This window comes from Lepeophtheirus salmonis, chromosome 12 (genome assembly GCF_016086655.4).
Source record: "Lepeophtheirus salmonis chromosome 12, UVic_Lsal_1.4, whole genome shotgun sequence".
Lineage (NCBI taxonomy): Eukaryota > Metazoa > Arthropoda > Copepoda > Siphonostomatoida > Caligidae > Lepeophtheirus > Lepeophtheirus salmonis.
Window position 1 is genome coordinate 1352870 of NC_052142.2, and position 24809 is coordinate 1377678.

Below are 24809 nucleotides of genomic sequence, written 5' to 3' on the forward strand. Positions count from 1 at the left end.
TAGTAAAAGTTGCATGATACAATATCCTCAAAATTCTTGAAGTGTTGCTCACCCAGTGCTTATCCCATCAATAAGAAGATGTGATAATCAGAATTTTTTACGATAGGGATTCTCAAAATATATCAATTTTTCATCGCCAATTACAACCCGATGCAATTTTTTTTTATCGTGGTGTAAATACAGCATTTCCCACTCAGTTTTTCGTCTTTCCATCTGGCGTTCGTTCAGTTCGTTTGTCACCCATTTTCCAACCTTTTGAAACTTTCCCATGGGTCTCAGACGATCGAAAATGGCTTGCCGAGTGACATGAACCTGCTTTGCCATCATTTGTTGTGTTTGTGTATCATTTTTGCTCAATAATGCTTGCAATTCGTCGTCCTCAAACTTTTTTATTCCGTTTTCACGTTCTTTGTCAATAACATTGAAATTGCCACTTATGAAACGTCGGAACCAGCGTTGACAAGTCTTCACGGTTGGAATAATATCGCTGTATTTTTTTAAATTAATTCGATAACTTTCCGATGCCTCTTTCTTTTGATTGAACAAGAAAATCATTGAAACGACATTTTAAACTTGCACATCTGGTAAAATTCAGACATAATTAAAAAAATGCTTCTAAATATGTAGGATAGCAATGATTTGTTGGCCCAAAATTATTAGTCTCAGATTATATTTCACCGAGCAGTGATGTTAACGCCAAGTAGGGTGACATAAATCAGGTCTCGAAACCCTACAGTCATGTGCAGAGATCATTGAAGAATATACATCTTGAAGATATTTGAAATTGTGAAGTAAATTGCTTTCCATCTTTGACTTTTAAATTGAACCAATGACTTTCTTCTTCAACGATATGAGTAGGACCAATATTTTTAAGAACTTGTCGTTCAGTCTTTGCTCAAATAGTGAAAGGAAATAATACCCCTCAATAAGGAAAATAATCTCAATTTTTTTGGTTCCACGTGGTCTTTAAAATAAAAATTATTTTTACAGTTCTGTTGAACCACATCAATGGTGTAGGTGGATTAAAATGATGTTGTTCGTTTCAAAATAATTCTATGTGCTGCCGCTATAGATGGGGGCTCATCGTTCTTCCCCTACTTAGTAACAACGGTCTTCACATCAGGTTTTTGAATCTTTCTATTCCATTGGGGCCAAAGAATCAGTTGTTTCTTTAACGCAAGATACTCTAAGTTGTATTCACAAGGAAATTTTCTCTAATGATGAAAAACTTTAGGTCTCCATATTTAAATTTTTCATACAATAATTGTATAGTGTCCTTCTGGAGTTGGATAAATTGACGGAAATTCATGAAGTTCATCCGGAGTAAAGCAGATCAATACTGCTCCAGCTCAGTTAAATTTAGCCAACCTTTATGAGACTAATAGTAGCGCATTTTAGGCTTTCAAAACCTTAAATGTCTTGCCTGAACCCGATAAGGATCTCAAGTCTGAAATTGGATTGTTGATCAATTCTTTCAGAGGTAGAATCGGGTTAGCAAAGAAATTGATATGACCTCTGAAAGGTCATGGAAGACATTCCGGCCATCATTGTTGCCTTTCAAAGAAATCTTCCTATTTCATGTTTGAGGAAGATTTAATTTCCTTATATGGTCCTTAGTGCTAAGACATGCGTCAGTAGATTTAAAAACTTCAGAAGTAAATTTTAGATTCCAAGGAGTAAGAGAAAGATGACACTATGCTAATCTCTGGAAAGGGTAGTTGAATCTTCTAGCATTAAGAATTGATCTATGGTTCATATGATGAATTATAAGAACGTTCTTGCTAATGGCAATCCTTTCCTGCTCTCTCGATGGTTTTTTTAGGCTCCTAAAGAATGGCTTCTTACACGATTTGGACTTTTGGTAAATGAAATCTATTGTTCTAATGGTATCAAAGAGAGGTGATTTACTCATTTAATTTTTTGCATGGATGCCCAGTCCACACAGGGCCTTGCTACTGCATCGGTGTAATAATCTTTACCAAACATACAAATTTTATAAACGGATGACTTAGTTAGGCATCTTCTCCCTTCCAATTGAGGTTTGCACGTGAGGTCCGCATTTATTTTTTCTCGATATTTTTGGCAAATTATTTGAGAGTAGTAGTAGGGCTCCTCCAGACGTAGGGCCCGTAAGATTGTAATAATATTTCACTCAAATCTTTTGTTGTATTAATTGAAGCTGGAGTAGTTTACCGACTTCCTCTTTCTCTGATGGTAGTTCTATTTGGGATTCTTAAAATTTTATGGAAGAAGTGGATTCCTAGCCCTGAGAGGGTTCGGCTTCAATATTTCCTAACTGTTTCTTTGTTATGGCTTATTTTTTAGGAAGTCTCTTATCCCCTTATATGTTTGTAGGCCATTAAGTAACTTCCAACTTGAAGATTGAATGATTATTTTACTTTTTATTTATTTATATAGTTTAAAAATTTAGAGGTAAGTTGTTATGTATCAAAATGGTAAGGGGTACACAGCGAGAAAAAGGTTGGGAAACCCTGCTTTAAATAATAACCAACAGTTTGCAACGAGAAAAATACTGCAGACAAGAGTCCTATAAGTAGAGTGACTTCACGATGCTTAAACATCTAAAAACGAAAGTTATAAGGCTCACCAAAAACTCCAACAAACCCATTTTCATTCGGGATAACAATGCTGATGCTAAGGAAATTTAATAATTAAGGAAATATCAAGCAACTTTTTTATTTCGAATTTCAGGTAAAAAATGTTTCCACAACTTCAGGATCATACATACTTTACTCCTTATTTGGACCCTCCTACTTCTGAAAATAGATAAATAGATTTAGTGGACATGAATCTAACTTCATCAACAATAGAAGATTAAACTTCTTATAATGATATATACCTATATATATTTTTTTTCATTAGTTACTTTATCCTTAGAAAATAATAATTGTATGTATTACAGGTATTTCTCCTGAGGTAAAACATCTAAAGGAAATAAATACCATCATAAAAATCTAACTTGGAGTCTATGGTATAGAAATAAAGGAATTAAAGAAGAAGTTGAAGGAGACCAATGTTAAAATTTGAGACTGATGTTAAAATTTGGGACGCAGAATCAAAGTTTAAGTCTATAAAAATGCACCTCTCTTCGGTATTTAATTCAAACCATATAAAATTTTTAAGTTCCAAGTCTTCACATTCCAAAAATTGGTCTAATAAAATCATTGCTAATTCACTTCAGTTAAGATTCGTTGAGTAACTATATGTTGTTTCAATTAATATATTGGGACTTTGTACTGTTTGGATCAATTTGCAAAAATAGAGGCTTTATTCAAATTTTATGTAAGTCAATTAAAAAAAATGAAAGAAATTGTAAACTCAATAACTGAAGTAGCGGTTCCATTAATTAAGTCTTCTATAAATGTCTCCAAATTTTATAAAATTTTATTTTTTACCATGGTTGAGTATGTTAGTATAAGAATGTACATACATTTACGAATGTAAACTGCGATTATGAAAGAAAATAGAATAGCTTCTTCTACTTTCGGAAGACGAAGAATGTGTATGCGAAATTAATTAAGTTAAAGAAATTATGATTTAAGTAATTATTCCATTTTTTCATAATAAGGAAGCTCAAAAAAATTATTTTTGGAGTATTCATTTATTGTATTAAGTTATTTTTGGGCCGTTTGATATATGTCACAAGGGACGGTGAAATCTCGTGACGTACCTCTTATTATAGGGTTCTGCTGCAGACTGACTACCATATTATGTTTTCAAATTTTGTTCTTCTTTTTTGACAATAGAGGTTGAGAGTAGATAAAAAGGTAGTCTTGTTAGTTTGACTGCCCCGTTTGAGTGGAAGAGGAGAAGAAGAAGAATTTGAAGGAATCAGGTGATGGGAATCGCCATTCGTCATCGAAGTTGTGTTTTTGAATTGTGTGTTGCGTGTTGTGCCCTAGTGTGAAAGGGAAGTCTAGAGTTGGTTGAGAGTGAGTGTGAACTGAGGAAGAACTGAAGAAGAACTGAGGAAGAATGATGGTGACTCGCGGTGTGTGTGCTGGACGGAGGTTGGGGCGTGTCTTGTCTTGTCGAGGGTTGGGTGGAGTGGGTGGAGTGGAGAAAGTGGAGTGTTGGATTGACGACAAAAAGGTACTTGTGGAGGCTGGGACGACAGTTTTGCAGGCGGCTTCCTTGGTGGGAGTGGAAATTCCCCGATTTTGTTACCATGATCGCTTGAGTATTGCTGGGAACTGTCGGATGTGCCTGGTGGAAGTGGAGAAGTCAGCTAAGCCCGTGGCAGCATGTGCCATGCCTGTGATGAAGGGATGGCGCATCAAGACGAATTCGGACATGGTGCGCAAAGCGAGAGAGGGAGTCATGGAATTCCTCCTTGTGAATCACCCTTTGGATTGTCCCATTTGTGATCAAGGTGAGTTCAAGTTGGAGTGGAATCAATTTAACTCATTTTAAAGTGACATTCTTTTGAGATCCAAATATACAGATCTCTTGACATTTCATTCTTATCCAATCAGAAATAAATAATTGAAAACCTAACAAACTACACAAATTGTGAGATATTGACTTCCTCACTTGTCGACTCTTTGTGTACAACTCAAGATGGGTAGGTGAGATGAGGCATGATGTAAGTCTGTAACTAGACTATGTACATTCGACTCTTTCACATATATTTCATCATTTATCATATGGATCATAATGTGTTTGCCAAATAAAATAAATCCCTCCCTAAGACTAGGTTCTGGCGAAGGGTCTCACTATACCATAAGTATCTGAATTCATATTTTAAGCATATTGTAAATGTTTCATAACAGTATTGAAACAACTTATTTGATTTAAAAAATTAGATTTCACAAATATTTTTCTAATTTAGTGTAAAAAACCTCATCCATGTATTTTCGTAATATTTTTTAAATAGAAAATTATTTAATTCTCAAAAGAAACTTATATGTTACCTTTATTTCCAAGACTAAGATTTTTGGACTGAATATATAAACCTATAAGAACAATATTGTTAAAGAAAGATTTATTTCCGTCATTCAATCTTCATAATACTTTTAATTAATAGTATTTGAAGATTGAATTACTATTTGGCTTTGACATCAAGCTCAAATTTTTGTTCATAACTAAAAACTATGTAGGTATAATCAATTTAAATAACATATTTAAAGCATTAATTATGTCTTGTTTTATATTATAATAGAAAAAATCCAATAATAAAATATTTTTATTACACAAAAAACCATGAAACAAAACCAACAAGAAGTTTCAAATATGTAAATTTAATCTTTTAAAAATTGTATTATCAAAGTGCATCTGAAAAGAAGATTCAGATGCTCATTTATGAATCCATAAATTTAAAAAAGGTTATACTAGCATTTTAAATATTATCTTCCTTATTATAGATTGTTAATAAATTATTACAGGATCTTCAATCATTGTATTAGTTTGATCATATCAGTTGATTAAAAATTTTTCGATCAATTTTGAAGGTTTCCTTGAAAGATGTTATTCATCTTCATGGAATGAATTCTTGTGCTTTAGTCTTAAATTTTCTTGTTTTTTCGTAGTAAAAATACGAAAACAATGTAAACATCATAACAATTGAAGCAGACATTTCTATATACAAATCATCGTCGATGTTCTTCTATTATGATATCATAGTATTTTGTTTTGTAAACAATTTCAACTTCCAAATGACATCAATAAGCTTATATTGATAGTGATAACATCCTCAAAACCTCAGTGTGCTTGATATCTTAGATATTATAGAAATATGTTGTACATTTAGTGACTAGTCAATCCCCCGTATTATGTAAATTATAAAAAATAACAAAAAAAACAACAACTCGTGTCCTTTTAATCTTGGCGCAGAAAGGCCGATTCCAACTAATGAGACATCAATTTGGTATTTTTCATGTTCCTCTCATAAAAGTCCTTCCACAAGGACGGGAATGTCCTCCACTACATTAAAGGAAATATACATATGCTGTTTCGGAGCAAAATTTGACATCTTGAATCATATGACGACAATGAAGTTTATATTTAGTTATCCACCTAGTGGTGTGGGGGAAGAAACAATGACTCTTTGACACATGTTGCTGTTCAAAAACATCTTTTTTTATTTTTACGAGTCACAAACATGTAATTGATGGTATTATTAGAAGACCAAGTATCACAACAGTAATAAACAATAACCCTTGACTAATTGAATAAAAAAAGGTGAGCTTTAGAGGTTTCGTAGGTAGTGATCATTCTTATAGTTTAGTAATTCATAGATGGGCAAATGTTGTGAAATTATGATGCTGAGCAGGGGTATTCAATTAAAATTCAAGAAACCATGATAAGCAGGGGTATTCAATTAAAATTTAATGTAGTCTAAAGCAGAGCTCCGGAACATCAGAATGTTATAAACTTGAAATATGATTTAGTGCCATATTTATTAAAGTAGCCTAGTACGTACCAATGTCTGTATATAGCCAATAACTGATTGTAAAATTAAATAAAAAAAGAACAATTCAATAATATTTATAATAAGTTTTCATAAACTGTAGGGATTATTAATAATAAGTACTCTTTTTCTGATTAAAGTAAAATAAGCACTGCTTTTAAAAATAAAATGTATAAGTATGAGCTTTTGAAAAGGGTTTAATTTTAGGGGAAAAATAATGTAATGAGTTGATTTTTCTTGATTAGTGAGATAATTAAGATTTAGCTTTTTCCTCCAGGATTTTAAATCTGGGCTGAAATGGTGTGTGGGCCATTCTCATACATATGTGAAGGTGCTCATTGGTAAGATTTGTTTTTAATAATGCTCATATTGGAGAAAGCTGCCTCAAAAGCTGTATGTGGAGCCAGATATGGTCAAGATATACAAGGCTACTTTCCCCAGACCTGGGAAAGCTGTCTCCGAGACCATTTACAGCCAGTAACTACAGGGTCAGACTCGACCACATTCTTTCATCACACACGTTGAACTCTGTTCAACTGACCCCCCCCAAAAAAAAGAAAGAAAGAAAGACACGAGTTTTTCTTCCAAAATGTAAACAACACACTAATTTTTTGAAGTCAAAAGTCATAATATTATATATATTGAATTTTGGACTAAGCTCAATGTCATTTTTGATTCTTGGTATGGATGATGGATGGTACATCATCTGTTAGCAAGTGGAATTTTTTTTCTGTTGAATTATGTACAAATATGCATAACCTTTCTTACTACTCAATCGTGCAATCAGCAAATATATGTTGAAGGAAGCACAAGAACCGTCAGTGGATTGCTGTGAAGTGCTCGTAAACATATTTCCAATAGTTTGTAGTGCCTTAAACTTTTCTCGAAGCGACTTGAAATATGGTATATTTTTGTCTTACTTTATCGGAGTGAATTGATCTCAAATGTTCCAAAAGTCTTGATGGTTGCATTGTTTTGCTTCAAAACATTTTCTTACGTAGCAGACACATAGATTAGTGTTGATTTTGCCCCCATCAAGCCCAAACCAATCCACTTGACTTCAGTATATAGCGGCATGTAGAGGCTAAAGCCTATCGCACTTACCATCACAATGTCAACAGCCTTAAGCTGTCCATTGCAAAGGAATGGAACAACATGTCAGAAGAATATATCCGAAAAGTATGCAAGTCCTTTAGGCCTATATTGAAATTCAAGGATTTTATTCTTCTAACTATATTTTTTTTGGTCAGGATGAAAAAATTTAATATGATTTCTTTTTGGTCAGGATGAAAAAGTTAAATATGGATTTTTTTTCTCGAAAAATTTAATTTTTTGTGAGAAGCTCTGGATTTTTGAAATTTTTTGTGAATCATTGTACATTTTTGAAAAAATTTAAATTTTTGGATTTACGAGAAAAAAAAAAATCATAATCCAAGCGCCTGAATTTTCATTACATTTTTAAGAATGTGACAGTTGTGCCAATGTGGTAAAATTTATAAGTATCCTCCATTATAACTTATTAAATGTTTATTCATTTTTGAAATTAAACAAGTGATAAGATAAAGGAAAGCATCAAGGTTATAGTAAAAAGTAAAATGCATGGAAGACTTATTTGGTCCAAGGATCGTTTATTGATGGAATCTTTCAAATGTACAAACAGTATTTTCATAATCTTTGTCAGAGATCTTGTAGTAACGGGCAGTGAAAGTAGACATGGTAGGAGGGGAAATGGAGCATATAATATTGGTATATGGAACAAAGCATAAATTCAACACTTGCTGGCCAGTGAAACAATCTTCTCGGACCATGTGGATGGAGGAATTTCACTTCAAAATCACCCTGTTCCTCACTAACACTCTCTACCAATCCAACCCACCGGTGAGTGTCGTATACGCATACGATGTATGATGCTACAGTTGGGTTGACGACGCTTGCTTCCGGGGTAGTGTTGAAACTGAACAATGCAGTTAGAGTGGTCCAATTTGCACTTTTTTTGGAAATGTTGAGACGGCATAGGCTTAGAATATGCATATGGGTAAAATTAGATGAATGGCAAATTTAGAACAATTTAAAAGAAGTTTTAGAGGTCGTGCAAAGAACTTAAAGTTTTGAAAATTGACGTGTTTTTCGAAAATTTTGTCTTCTACTTTTATTATCTTTCAACAATTAGCAGATCTGATTAAATATTTATTATAATTTGTTTTACATAATGAAATAACCTTCATAAAATATTTGTACTATTTTGTTCTTAAATTAGCTTTTTTGGATTTTAAACGGAATAGTAGTGAATGACTTTTTTTTAACCTATTACTCACAGCGCGCATAATCAATCGTTATTATTTTTTTAATTAAACGGCAATATTTCGAATTTTTACTGTTAAAAACGAACAATAATATCAGCAAGACTTTGAACCTTCATTAAAGGTTTTTTCAATAAGCTCTTTTGTTACAGAAAGTCATCGAATTCGTTTAAAATATGCAAAAATGTATTTTCTTAAATAATCTCCTATTTTTTTCGTGAACAATCAGGATAAAAATTGACAAATCTAAATATTAGGTACATACAATGAGTGTTGTTGATATTAAAAAAAAATTTAATAATCTTTCCTACTGAATGTACTTTCTTTCGAATTGGGAAATCTCTTTCGATGGTCTTGGACAACTTGTAATAAATATTGCTTCTGCTCTTCATCAGTAGTTATTAAAGAGTTGAATTCTTTTATGAGAGCAACTCCTCTTTCAGCCAAATCATTCACACCTATTAAGTTGTTAATGATTTATAATCGCAGCCTTATCACTTGAATTCTAAGTTTCAGGGTCAGTTTAAAGGAAATTATTTGTTATTTACAAATATGTAAAAAAGTTTATGGTGTTTTTTGAAATAAAATTTAATAAGGATAATAGCTCAATATTTTTCATGCTTATTATTGCTCGCTTTGGTGTATTTGATGGATTAATGGGCCTTTCCGAAATGTTAATTGCTTTGGCCATATTTCTTTTTTCTAGAAATTACACTTTTGGGTCAAAAAATGCCAAGGTTATATTATGATCGTTAAAATACCACAGATGCCTTGAAATTTTTTTGTTGCAGCTTGTAAAATTTCTAGATTTGTACATTCAAAAAATATCAAACTTAAAAGAAATTCAAGATCATGCTGTGGAGAAGATCAGGAGCCTCAGAACCAAGCTCTGGTATATATTTTCAAGATAAAAATAGAAATATTGCGAATTCCTTTAATTTCCTTAGTGAGCTTGAATTGATCTCGAAACAAAATAGATCTTGAGAGTGTACAATGCCTTGCTCATCCAACGAGCATGATGCATAGCTCCTGGTGTGATAAAGTGTATACCTTGAGGATAAATACCTCCAAGAAAAATAATAGCAAGATCTAACAACTCTTTATAGTCATTTCTTATTTGAAAACTATGGAGTTGACTCTTAGCAAAGTCAATTATACTATTATTAATATCTGAAATGACTTTCAAATCATTAGTCATGCCCGTCTTAAAGTCTGTTTTGTCGATTTTTTCCCACTGCTACTGAAACCTTTTAAAAACCTGAATATCAGGCCCAGATGAGGGCTCATACAAAGTGAGAAAACACTTGCTAAAACCAATTCAAATACATTATGTCGAGAGGGTAAGTATATAAGGTTTCTTTTCAATTTTTATATAAGTAATGCACATACACCATTGATTTTCCCAGTGTTGCTTGCTGTTGTATCAAAACATAGAGCTCTCACCAAATGTTTGATATTCCAATCCTCTAGTAACTGATAAATATCTTTTGCCTGGGCCTCGCCATTTCCAGAGGCCAACTTAGGAACACCCAGAAGTTGACTAGTACTGAATCCAGATAAAATTACAGGTACACGATCGACCATTTTCCTCTTTGTTAGGTCCTTCCATAATTTGCCATCCCAATGCAAAGTTATAGGGAGATTTAGGACAAAATTGTCTTTCAAGTTACTGTATATATTTTTTTCTCTCATGTATCCTTTTCCTCCGTATCGATGATCTGTTGATGTTGAAATCCTGAATACTTTTGCCGATACTTTTAACTGTTGATACAAGTAAAAAGGTTGTATTTCTATCCGATAGCTTTGCTCTGTCTATCGATCCAGCCAATTCAGGACATACAATACTTTTGACTTTTTTTATGTGATCTGTGATGCACTTCATAATCCTTATCACTATCTACTTATGTACTTTCTACGTCAATATCGTCGTAAGCAATAAATTCTTTTTTTGAGTGGATGTTATCGTTTTTTTTTAGTCTTTTGGATTCTATATCTTGCCTCTTTGCTGTTTTCCTTACTTTTTTTAGAATGGACTTTATCTTCTACGCCTATATATCCGCGACGTCCTTTCTCTCTCTGCGCCAAAAAAAATTCTTTATCTTCTGGATTCTTGATGAGAATGAGTGCATTTTTATGTGCAATGTCAAAAAAAATCTTATAGTTTACTCTCAAAGGTAAATATATACGATTGATGAGTTTTAGATGTACAATTTTTATCCTTTTTTAGCTTCTGCCACTCACAATGAAGCTTTTTGAGTTGTATAATAGCATGAGGTTTAGGACGAACAGGAATTCCAGCTTTTTCCCAAAAAATATAACATCCAATATCACTTTGAAGCACTATCATGAATGATTTTTTTTCAATGATATATGGTGCTACAAAAAAAAACAAGCGAAACCTGCCTTCTTGAAGGTAACTTTGTACCAGTTATTTGGGCCTCTTCCTGTCTAAGTAACCAGAAATCTTTGGTTTGACTTCTTGTCGATTCTGCCATTACTTTAGTATTTTTTGTTTAAATTGAACTGCTATTAATATTTTCAATCGTAATATGACCCATAAAAAATGAAATAGTTGTGTGATTAACAGGATAATATGCAAAAGTACTCTTACAGCCAATGACATAGTTATTTATTAATAATACTATGCAAAGTTTAATGAAAGTTCAAAGTCCCTGTCATAATATTGTTAATTTTTAAAAGTAAAGATTCGACAATATTGCCGTTTAATTAAAAAAAAAAAAAAGAAGATCGATAATGCGCGCTGTGAGTAATAGGTTAAAAAAAGTACTTAACTAGTATTCCGTTTAAAATCCAAAAAAAAACTAATTTAAAAACAAAATAGTATAAATATTTTATAAAGGTTATTTCATTATGTAAAACAAATTAAAAAAAAGATTTAATCATATCTTCTAATAATTGAAAGATAACCAAAGAAGAAGACAAAATTTTCGAAAAACACGTCAATTTTCAAAACATAAAGTTCGTTGTGCGACCTCTAAAATTTTTTTTAAATTGTTCAAAATTTGTCATTCATCTATTTTTACCCAAATGCATATTTTAAGCCTATGACGTCCAAAAAAAGTGCAAATTGGACCAGTCCAATTGTGAGTGATGATGGAAGTTGATGTTGGCACAAAATGATGAATGCTTCGTGTTCCTGAGACAGTTCTACCAAGGTTAAAACGTTCAAAGAGACAAAGAGACTCTTCACTGATGTCATAGAAACGGATGTTGGTGAATTCCTCCCTACAAACCTCAATAACAGACTTGTAATCCAGAATCCTATTCTTGAGTGGCCTCTGAAGACACCTCTTAGATACATATCTCTTCACAAATCCCCCGATTCTGTTACAAGGGGATTTACTATGAATGGTAGTGAAGAAGGTCCAGACAGCTTCAATCCCGTAGTCCTGTTTGTGATGACAAAGGTTGATGAAGATTTTGTAATTTTTGTACTCCCCTGCACAAGCATCGGAAAAGTAGTGAAACTTGTTGATGTGGGGTATGTGTCTTTGATGTAGTGTTTCATCATCGTCTGTACTTCGTATACAAATGTCGTGAAGTGTGTACTGTCGTTGAAGCACAAAGAATCATGTTTCAGATTTCCAACATCGAGTACGTAGATGCCAATAGGATGAAGAGTGTAGTAAATCTTACTCCAATGGAATCCTTTGATTTCGTCCTGGACAACAAATTTATACTTCTCAGCGAAGTCACCAAGAACCAAAGCTTCTGTTCTAGTCAGGATTTCCTTTCTAGATTTCAGATACTGACGTACTGACCCTGACATTTGGCCAGGTCGTCACTAAATTCAATGAGCAATTGTTTGTACTCATCACTTGTTGTCATGAGGGGGGCAAGAGTTGCTCGATAGGTGGTTCGCCATTAGGAATAGTAGAACTCTGCGTTAGCATCGAAGTTTTCCAGCTTTTTGTCTAGTAGTTCACGAAGGGCATCAGAACTGGGGCAGTGAGCACATCTGTGCATCATGTACATGCGATTGTCTGTACTACACACAAGTTTCTCCATGAGATTCTTAAAAGGGTAATCCCAGTTCACCAGAACGTTGGCATTCTGTTGAGGTGTACATATACAGACAGAGTTTGTCCCACTTGCCTTAGCTATAATGCACACGTTGTGGTTGCAAAAAACAGAACTTCGACAATTCTATATTCACCCCAGGATTATTGTGCTTAAAGGCGATATGGTGTTCATTTAGGTTGCACTACACCAATCATTTCTGTTCATATAGTTTCTTACCAACACTTAGCCAATTTTTTTCCCCCCGGGCATTGCCGACTATAATCATTGTCTTGATAAAACAGTTGGACCTTCTCGGTGTAAGAAGTTGTAGTCAACTTATTTTTGATCGCATTGTGGATACTATCAAGTTTTGCAGCTTTCGGAATACTGTCTCGATCAATTGTTGTGCCACGGAAGTGGAGTGCAAATCCTGATCATCTACACACTAGAGATATCCGTTCGCAACTTGTCCACCCCTTTGGTTAATTTCACTTTTGCTGCCGATAGTAGAGCATGTTGTTGGATGGCATCTAAGTGGATAGGAGATTCACCAGCGTCCTGCAGAGATAGATTGAACTTCCTTCATGGTGTTTCACGAAATCCAAATCTAAGTTTTCTTTTGTATCTAAAGCTGTAACTTACATTTCTGCGGGTTGTGTTATTGTTTTGTTAAGTTTGATGCATGTACGACAAAACTTTTGTCCTGGCACGACGTTGTGACCCTTTTCTTCAAACAACTGTGCCATTTCCAGCAAGATCACAAGGTCACCAGCAACTTTTCGTTTGTGTTTGGACAAAGAATTACAACATTTTTTCTGTTTCTTCACGTAGTTATCGCAAAAGAAATATTTGTGATGTTTGCAGATTGTGTTGAGGTTTTTCTCGATTCTTCACTAAACCAGCTCTTCAAAACAACTCCTCACGACGAACGTTTGGATGGAGATGTGTCATACTGAGTATCCCTTTAGTTCTACTGAAGTCCAATTTATGGCACTGCTGCTTGAACATTTTTCCAACATTGCATTTCTCCTCTTATCATTATTCATTGTTTTGGATTTATAATTGAAAATTACTTTTAAAGGACTCCTCTGATTCGATTTTATTATTTTTGTCATGGAAAACGAGCTTTATTATTATTATAATTTGTTTGTCCAAAAACGAGTTTCATTATTATTATTTTTATTTTTTTTGAGTGTCCTAAAGCGAGCTTATTATTGTTTATTTTCTTCCTCGAATTTACGAATTTTGGACCAAATGTAACGTATTAATTTTGTAAGAAGAAATTGTTTTCCAAAACAAATATTCGGTGAAAATGAAGTTTAGGGACTTAGGAAGGGATGTTAACAATAGGTTTTGGTCAGATATTTATTCCAACATCAATTTTTTCGACAAAATGTGGATTGAACGAAGAAAAGGAAAAGAATTAGTGTCATATCTAAAAAATGGAAAGTGTTTTAGCCAAATAAGTACAATTTTTAGATCCCTCGTGTCATTTAACTTGTTTAGTCCGAATTTCAGGTATATTGTACCATAAAACAGATTATATGATCAAAAAGGTCATTTTAAATGTTACAGTTTTCAACAGGATTATCGAAACGGCTGATTATTAAAAATGTAATATCTGGAGAACCACTGAGAGTTAGAAGCTCAAATTTTCAGGATCATCTAATTTTCATAAAAAGCTAACTGCTACGATTTTCAAGAAAATCAAAGGTTTTGTGACATGTCCTGGATGATTTGATGTGGATTTATCAGAACGGGTCATTCCAAGCCAAACAAATCACTCTAAAACACCATCATATTCGAATTTTTCAAATTTAAACATTTTTGTCCTCTGGTTCAGGAATTGGAGGCTTTTAAAGTTTTGGTTTTGACGCCACCTTCCCCTATTTTTAAATGGTTGTATTTAGAATATTTTTGAGGATATCGATCTACTTTAAAAACAATTTAATAGATAATTATTTTATTCTTTTGTTGTAATTTATTGATATGCCCGCAATGTGAGTTTTTACTCATAAAGTCACACGATCAATATTTTGACCTCAAAAAATCAAACACGTCCATTTTCAATTTCACACAAAAAGACAAACAAAAAAACACGTCAATTTGTAATATATTATGAACTTATGAAATAAGTTTTTTGATATGGATTCGATTCCACTAAAATACTACAGATGTAAATTTGTGCCGTAGATAAAGCCAATTTCTGAATATATAATTAGTTTTCATATATTGGATGGCATTGAATATATATATCTTCTGTTTTTAGCATATAGTAATTAAATTGAATCGAATACATCTTTAAAAACTCACATTTTTATGATAAATTACAAATTAACAAAAAAAAAAAGGTGAAATTTAAAAAGGACAGAGCTTTCATATTAGAAGCTGGAATAAATTTGTGGGTTCCAAATTCTAGACCCTGCAATAACCTCCTTTGTTTCACCAAGACCTTTCTTCAGAGCTTTGACTAAATTATGGGATAATTTTATTAAGCTTATCAATTTTAAAGGAAAACATGAAAAAAATCATTTTTTTCGGTATTTTACATATTTTTAAATCGAAATGCGTCGATGAAGAGACTCTTTTTGGATTAATGAATGTTATTTTCTTGTTACGATGAAGAAAATGCAAAATAATAAATATCCTGAGATACCAAATTCCGAACTTTTGTCATTACGGTTAAGTTTAATACATATATTTAATTTAAAAATAAATCTCTAATGTAAAATTTTTTCCTTAACTACATTCGACCCTCAGGGTATTATTTATAAATAATAATGGTTTTTAAACATAGACTGTACTAAAATTCATATTACTTCCTTATCTTTGCAAATAGGTGGGGAATGTGATCTTCAAGATCAAAGTATGGCTTTCGGTTCTGACCGTTCTCGATTCACTGACAGTATTATATCTGGTAAGCGAGCTGTGGAAGACAAAAATCTTGGACCTTTGATTAAAACTGTTATGACGCGTTGTATACACTGTACACGTTGTGTCCGTTTTGCTTCTGAAGTCGCTGGTTGCGATGATCTGGGAACCACTGGTAGAGGTAATAATATGCAAATAAGTACCTATGTGACGAAAGGGTTGACGACTGAATTAAGCGGTAACATTATTGACTTATGTCCGGTTGGTGCATTGACATCAAAGCCTTATGCTTTTATGGCCCGTCCATGGGAAACGAGGAAAACAGAAAGTATAGATGTTCATGATGCTGTTGGTTGCAATATTACAATTACACATCGCACGGGAGAGGTACTAAGAATTATGCCTAGAATGAATGAAGATATCAATGAAGAGTGGATATCTGATAAGTCAAGGTTTGCATGTGACGGACTTAAGAGGCAGAGATTAACGCATCCCATGATTAGAAATAATAAAGGAGATCTGGAGAAGTGTTCGTGGGAAGAGGCAATCTATACTGTTGCTAAGGCCTTCAATTCATATTCAGCGGAAAGTATTGCAACACTTGTTGGCGATATGGTTGATGCTGAGGTATGTTGACATTTTTTCCCACGGTTAAAACAAGACAACAAAATTTTACTTTTTCAAAAATTATCCATTTTCAATTCTAGCAGTACTTGACACCCTGCTTACGAATCTGTAATTGGTTTGATTATTTTTGCCCTCTTGAACGATTGATACCAATTTTTTGTAAGAAAAAAATCTTAAATTTTTCATAAAAAATATTATGTTCCTTTGAAATGTGTGCTTATATTTTATATACAATTATGTGAAAATGCAATTTAAAGGTTACACAGCCACTGTGTTTAAGGTCTTCGTTTGGAAATGAATACCCCGTCTGAGTTTGAATTGTTTTATGCCAAAGGAGGGGCTCATTTGAAGTGTAAATAATTAAAACCTTATTTATAGGAGAGTAGTTGGTTCTAAGAGGTCTAGTTTAGGTGCAATATTGGCTTGTTTTTATTTTCATTGAGAAAAAAATCAATAAAAGGTTATATTTAATAAAAAAGGAATAAAAAGATCCAATATTTATCTTGTGTTCATTTTTTCCCCTTTTTGTGTAATATAAATAATTATTTCTTAGAATAACAAAATCCACCACGATAAATTTATGGTTAGAAAAACTTAAAATAAAATGAATTATACCTAATAAAACCAAATATACTCCTTTGGCGTAAAAACAATTGAAAACCCAAGGTTTTATTAATTTGAAACAAAGCCTTATAATATAGTGATAAGTAGTGATGTCCATATAATGCCCAAAAATTTAGCTAAATAAAAAACTCAAAAATGCAAATAAAATGCAGAAAAAGTTAAAAAATGTAAATAAATCTGGTAAAAAAAAAATATATAATTAAAATTTCTAAATCAAGCAGGTCTTTGTTCCATTGAATTATCATCCGGTCCTCCGTCAGTCTATTCTTCTTACTAGTGAGGATATTTTATAAAACACTAGAAGCTCTCTCATAGTCCATGGATGTGATGGGGATGCAGTTGAAGCCTTCTATGGTGTTTGAATCCTCATTTATGCCAGTAACATGCTCGCTTGGGTGCTCTGAGCCAATAAGACTTATCATCTCATGTGATGGTTTTTTGTTTTTCAATATCTCCTCTAGCTTATGAGCAAACTTGGGGATGGTCAGGCTCTCACTGACATTCTCAAAGATGGACTAGGTCTGTATATGATGTAACCTTTCTTCCAGCTGATTGCTGCTCACTTTAAGTCCTTCGAAAATCGCTTTGAGTAAAGGAAAGGTCTTGGGCAAGAGAAGCATCGTCCATCAGTTTTCTTAGGCTCATCGATGGCTCTGCTGTTGTCGTCAGCCATTCGCTAGACAAACTCTTTGATGACACGTTAAATTTGTAATCGTAGAAGGCTGCTTCGAGCCATGTTCCCCACCTTGTAACAACTGTCTTTGGAGGGGCAGGAACATTGCAAGAGGCATCAAACTCCTACTTGCTGTGGGCACACTTACTGAAAATCTTTTAACTTCGGGAATGAGTTTACCCACATTTGGAAAAATGTAACTTACTAATTCGGCAACACGGTTGAGGCCGAGGGTGAACGAAGGAAATGTATGCAGATTAAGTACGATATGTAATTCATCCTCATAACTTTTTCCGCCTTGACACAGTAAGGAGTTCCGTCTATGTGCAGTAGCAGTAGCACCTTATTGTAGTTTATATTGGTTCCAAGGAGCTCAAACAGAAGAGTTGATGCACTGCTGCACAGTGCGGTTGTAAGTGGTGTCTAGATTAACCACGTTGAACAAGTATGGCCTCTCTAGGTTTGCAGCGTCGTAAGGTCCTGCCAGCACTACACACAATACCTTACCCAGACTATCAGTGGTTTCATGAATGGGGATACACAATAACTTATCCTTAAGTTTTTTCTTTATTTTGCCCATTACCTCCTTCCTTGTTTTCTCCATTGTCCTTGCCATGGTGTTGCTGCTAGGCATCGTGTTCTTAGAATACTTCTCCAAGAAGTCTTTGAACTCCCTGTTGTTGATCTTGGGTAGGGTGATATTAGCAGAGACCAAGGCCTTCTCTAGGTCAGTATTGATGACGCCACTTCTATTTAGCTTTTGTATCCCTTGTTTAAATCTACATTATTTTTGTGTCTGGTATACTGTACATGCTGTTCTAGGACACCCTTCCTGTTGGCTTTAGCGCTTAAGTTGCAGAGCTTGTATAGCTTTATTTGAGGCGCATAAGTCCAAATCTTGGTCCCACTCAAGGTTAATAGAAATACAAGGTTAGGCCATCATGTAATCGGGCTTGCTAGAATTTTCAATTGGATGCGTAGTACCAACTGTTGGCCGAGAAATGCAGATTTGGAGAAAAACTACAAGCAATCATAGTCTATACCGTCACTATTTCTAGAATTTTCAATTTGGTACATAATACTGACTGCGGGGCAAGAAAGACAGATTTTGAAAAAAAACACCGTTCATACACTATAACTTCAATATTATAATGCGTATTGGAAGTCAAGCATCAGTCGGGGTATAACCTTGTATTTCTATTAACCTTTGGTGCCACTAAGTTCCTTAATGACCACTGAGGGGTCCATTATCTTAGGCATGTTCAATTTAAGAAGATTGTCCTTCTCTTCGAATGAATGTAAATATATTGAAAATAAGTCTGCTACCCGTTTATATTTCTAGAGAAAAAACGGATTGTAAAAAATTGATATAATATATTTTTAAATATCCGAGTACTTCTCCTTTTTTAATTCGTGGTACCCATGTATTGATCCTTTACTCTTTTTCTCTTCCTCCTCTAATACTTGCACTCAATCCTCCCTTTACTCTTTTTCTCTTCCTCCTCTAATACTTGCACTCAATCCTCCCTTTACTCTAATAACTGAATATTTTTTGAAGTAAAAATGGGAAGAAAAATACAAATAAAGGTTGACAATATAATTAAGAGCCCAAAATGCAAATAAATCTTATTTGCATAATTTTGACATCATTTATGGTTATTAAATATAAAATTGACGTTTCGTAGTATTGGACGACAGCATTTCAAATATAAGCACATATTTAAAAAAAAATTTACTATGAATAGACCATTTGGATTATTTATTTCTTACTCAAATCTAAAAAAAGGTAATAATCAAAAATTCAAATCCAAAATCAGTTTGATACGAAAAAAACTTATTACAGATTGGTAATCAGTGAACCAAGTAATACTAACATTGAATATGGAATGGTAAATATATTTTTTTGTTATTGCCATGAATAAACAATTTATTCATTATCCTTGGATTATGTCTCAATATTACAGAATATTTTTTTTTTAATTTATCATTTTATTTTTAATTTAATACCATCAAGCAACATTGTATAGGGGATTGCACGTTCGAGAGCAGATATTCTTTTGTAATCATTGTGTGTAGATTTCATTTCCGGTCACTCCTAGAGAAGGAAATGTATATTGATTTCGAAGATTTTTCCTAGGTCAGATCAAGGTTAATAGACCATCACGTAATCGTACTTGGCAAAAAATTTCAATTTGATGTATCGTAACGACTTCTGGGCAAGACAACGAGATTTTGACGTCATAGAGAATAGAAAGGGCACCAAAGGTAAATTCACATAAGGCCATAATTAAGAACTGGGACTACGTTCTGGGCCAAGACAGAGTGTTTGGTGTTTTATATCATACATAAAGTTGATCATATTGTAGAGAAAAACGCGTGCAAGGAGAAGGGGAGGAAAAAGACATATGGTATCATTGTTTAAAATACTGATGTGATTATCATCTGCCTACTTTATTATGATTTTTGAGGGTATAACAAATGTATTTATTAGCAAAATGTTTAATAAAGATATACTACGTATAATTGACTTCGACGTTTTTTATCCGGTGCAGTAGATTTGAAAACGTCACACTCCATGAAATTGTAATTCATTATGAACCTTATTATCAGAATAATAGCTAATGAAACGAAAAAGTAGAGTATTTCGAAATATATTTGAAGTTCCAAGTTTAAAAAAGAAGGCTTAAATGAAATACAATCTACATACTAAAAAATAAATCATCATACATTTATGTTAAATATACAATATTAAACAATTTGAATCATATAACCAATAACAATAAATTATATATACAGTATATTGAAATAATAGATTGACCTAAATAATATTTTCTTGTTCTGACATCGGAATCCAGTTAAATATGGCATAACTTTAGGTTGCAAGACACAAGCGAGACGTGGAGTTTAATCAAAAAGATAATCAATTCTTCATGTGGAAGTTGCTATATACAATTGTGCACAGGATAGATATATCTCTACCGATGAGATCTTACTAATTATTAATAATAAAGTAAATGTCAAAATCATAAAATTAGACAATAAATAAACTAATAAAAAAAATGTTAGAAATAAGTCCATCTTAAAGATTTAGAGCAAAACCTAATTATGTAGTAATGTCCGGCGATATTACTCCTTATTAAGAGCATCAAAAAAAGATTTCTTCCCTGTTATTTATGCTTATATAACAAAGTACTATTATCATGAAGGATATACATAATTGTTAATTATAATGCAACACCCAATGTAACTACCCCCATTGTTGTGACCATTTAAACAGTTAATTCTGCCTTTTATGAGTTTTCTGAACACTATTTCTTGGAACCTATCAACCATAGCTAAGCCTTAAGTGATAAAAAAGTAATATTTATTGACTATGTAATATTGGAAAACCTAATGATCATACCCAAGTCTTTCAGCGAAAAAAACTAGTCTCAGACAAAGTAGTTGCAAACCATACAAAGCTACTACCCCCGTTGTTGTGACCATTTTAGTAGTTGTTTTTGCCATTTAATGAGTTGTGTATCATACTCCTTGATATGTTTAGCTAAAATAGAATCATATTTTATGGTTAGATTTAAAAAACATTGAATACTTACTGTGAGATAGTACAAAATTCAGAGTTCCATTTCGATATTAGTAAATACTTTTTACTGATAACTTGATCGTCATTTGGTGTGGATGACTCAAAACATTTTTATATGTATTTCTATAAATGACATCAGTACCAACATCCTCCATTAATTTAATGATGGTTCCTTGGGAAGGGATAGGTTTACCCGTATATTTGTCCATAAATTTTTTGAACGTAGATGATTAGCAATGGATAAGGTTATATTACAAGCAATAAGCATCTTTGTGAGATCAGAGTTAAAGTCTGACTCGATGTATTCATCATTAACTTGATTTTTTAGATAAATATACATGCTCTTGATATGAGATGAGGATAATGAGGGGCGTGTTATTCTAGACAGGGGAATAAAGTCTCATTTATATCGACAAACCATCTGTTTCTCATCCGGTAAGTATTTTCCAAATTCCTGGGTCTCCATTTTCATAAATCCAGATAGAAGGCGACGTTATTTTAGGCATTTTATTCAGTTCTCTATCGACTATCACCATCTAATATTATATTAATATTGAATAATGAAGGCGGGAATGATAACGTTCTTCATTGATTGAAGAAGATGTATATTATTTAATCAATGATGCCATAAGTATTTCTTCTCTTCTCCTCGCACGCTTTTCTATTCTTACCAAAATTATCACCCTTAATCATACATAATTTACATTTAAGAATTTTTATATTATATAAATGAAATTATTATTTCGAAATTTGACTACGAAAAGTATAATGTATTCGCACAATGTAACTATCAGTTGTGAACTTCCTATTTGTGATTCTCCTAACAACATAATTCATCATCATTTTCCGAAGGGTCTGTCAAGGAGAAAAAATGTGAAAATGCTTGTCATCGAAAGGACCCCTTAGAAACATACCCTTGAATTTGTGAGAATCATTTTTGGGTGAAAATGCTTATAAAGGGATTTAAAAGGGGAATTGCTAGGACTACTTCTAAAAAGAAAATTGAAAGAAGATGCTATCCCTTATAGAAGTATCATACTTGGAGAAGAATTTGAACAAGCTCCAAGGAACAAGAGAAGAAGCAAGATTGTGGAACATTTTGAAATATGTTTGGGTACATTTGACAAATAATCATAAACCCATGTAAAATTAACTCAAGCACTTATGATAGAAAAGGTTAACGCATCTTATCAAGCATTTGTATCCCGAATTATACAAATAAGTAGGGGTTCTATTACCAGAAAAGATCCACTCATTCTATAACTTGACTCAATATAATAAAGTATCTTTCCTCAAAAGCCTACCGTTAGATTCAGTCCAATGTTTTACTTCTGGTTCCTAGTGTAACAACTCTCAAACGGTGGATCCCAAGTTTTAAAACAGCATGGGAATACAGTCAAATATTATTTAAGTTATTGTTCTTCAAATCAAATCTAACGAAACTCCAAATGGAACCCTGGCTGTTTAGTGCTTTGTTGAGATGAAGACAAAATAAGAAGCTTTATGCTCTATTCTATACCAAAGAATTTATGGTCATAAGAAAAACATACAGGTATACAAGATCAATAGTAACCTTGTAGGTAAATTGCCAATACTGTACAGCCATTGATTATATAAATAATATCAGTTACTCAATGTTATTTCTTTTTAATATCAGATATTTATAAATTGTGTTGCCCTATTGGAATATTACACTAGCAAACAACTAGGATCTTCACACAAATAAATTAATTGCAGATAATACAATTCTTTGGATTAATAGGATATTATTTATCCGAAGTCGCATTTTTGGATATGTGACAAAATAAAAATATTAAAATAAATGCAAATAATATTGTTTCTTACTGAGTATTCTCTCCGTCCAACATTCCTTACAGGTAATAATTACCAAGGATTAAGATCACGAGAAATGGAAAAATCTTAATGCAATCAGAAATAATAGCATTAGAAGAAATTTTAATAAAATCATTTTTAGTATCAGGGCCGTTATCACAGGTAGGGGGGGCTGGACCCGTAAATAATTTTTTCTCTACTAATATTATCTATGTAAAAATATCGAGTCCTCCGTAGTCACTCCGGCTATATCCCCCCTCTCCAAAACAATAAACAAAATAAAACCGTGATTACATGACTGTATATATTCACGATTGATTAGAACTAAATATGTATGTCCGATGCACTTTTGTTATCTATTGTTCTTGATTTCTGAAATATTTGGGATTTTAGTCATTCGGGGCTATTCGTGCCCAGTCATTTTTTTACCCTTAAAGCAATCACCAAATTAAAAATACGATTAATTAAACTTATTTGAAAGTGTTTTTGTGATTACAAAAGTGTTGTTATTGGTTTTGTATCTTGCTCTGAAATGGATATATTTCCTTTTTTATACTTATATTTTTACTTACTTTTTTTATTTATTTTTTATTCATATTGTTAACCATAAATTACCGTAGCTTATATTATTATAAAGCTTATTTTTTGTTTACTTAAAGAAATATGCATCTCCAAGGAATTTTTTTCGATTTCGTAATTTTTGAGTGATCCCATTTTCTATGATATCTACTCATCGTGAAAGGATCTCTACATTGTTTCAATCCTGTATCTCCTTTCCCAGGGGGGAGTCTGCTTTACTCTCATGAGGTCTAGTTGTTTTCCTCATACCGTCGTCCCGCGTGGGATATGCAATTCGAATTCGAATATCTCTTGAGATGGATCATAAAGTTAGACATTTCCCATCCAGAGCCTTCCTTATATCTGAATATAAAAGTGAAAGGATCTCGGCATAGTTTCAATTCTTAAATGTATTCATCGTTATTTTATTTAGATAGATATATTCCTACAGATGGAAGGAGTCGACTCTACTCTCGTATGAAGCTTAGATTTGGTTTGGTTCTCTTCTTAGGATAGGTTTTCATCCTATCGTCATCGCCAATATGTCAGAATTGGAGCATCTCCATTTTTGGATAAAGTATGTTGTCGTAATTAATAAATTTTTGAAGCGCTTGGGTATTCATTTTCTTCAAAAATTTATTTTTTGATCGCATTTCCTCTCCAGACAGGGTTTATTTTTAATCACAGAACCTCTTGATTTTGAAAAATTGTTTAGGTTTAAAGATTATTATATGCAAAGTTTTTAGTATTACATCCTCTATTGGTCCATTCCAAATTTACATAAGTATATTCATATATACTTCATTGATGTGGTAACCCTCCTTAAGTGCTTCCCTTTGGTACATCCATAGAGATGTGCAAATTATCGGAATTCTTTTTTGGTTAATTATCTTTTTTTTTAAGTGTATTTTTTGAGCTGTAAAATATAGATTTTTTTCTGTGATTATTTCCTATTTCGAAGATTATTATGACATCATCCTCAATCGTTCTTTTTATGCTGACTAGTATGGTTCCTAGTTTTGTTTAGATGAGTCGGCATAGCCGGAACTACTATCTACTTACTCTTTTTTTTCTCTGAGGTTCTTGTTATTGACAATAAATAAAAATCTGTTAAAAATGATACTTGTACCAACTACTTTTTATTATTTCCTTAAAATCAACTATCTCTATATTTCTTGCAACTCTACTCAGTAGAAACTACTGTTGCAAGGGCGTACACAGGATTATATATATATATATTTTTTTTTTTTGAATTTTTTTTTTTTTTTGAAAAATCCATCGCTATTC

General features: G+C 32.8%; 1 protein-coding gene and 1 long non-coding RNA gene across 5 annotated transcripts in view; both read left to right on the plus strand.

Annotated features, from left to right (window-relative positions):
- Positions 1-3795: 3795 nt before the first annotated feature.
- Positions 3796-24809, plus strand: part of ND-75 (NADH dehydrogenase (ubiquinone) 75 kDa subunit) — a 31512-nt gene continuing 10498 nt past the window's right edge. For 3 of the 4 annotated variants that reach the window (XR_011782651.1, XR_011782653.1, XR_011782652.1), the window contains exons 1-2: positions 3833-4393; positions 15593-16251. Coding sequence is in view for 1 of the 4 variants with exons in the window: in XM_040722580.2 (XP_040578514.1) it covers positions 3997-4393; positions 15593-16251 (1056 nt within the window). In the remaining 3 variants the exon portion in view is untranslated. Of the gene's footprint in view, positions 4394-15592; positions 16252-24809 lie in introns of all 4 variants that reach the window. The other variant, XM_040722580.2, reaches the window with a different exon arrangement.
- Positions 16417-22942, plus strand: LOC121127228 (uncharacterized). The gene is made up of 2 exons (XR_011782654.1): positions 16417-19437; positions 19686-22942. It is a non-coding gene; the product is annotated as an uncharacterized lncRNA (long non-coding RNA).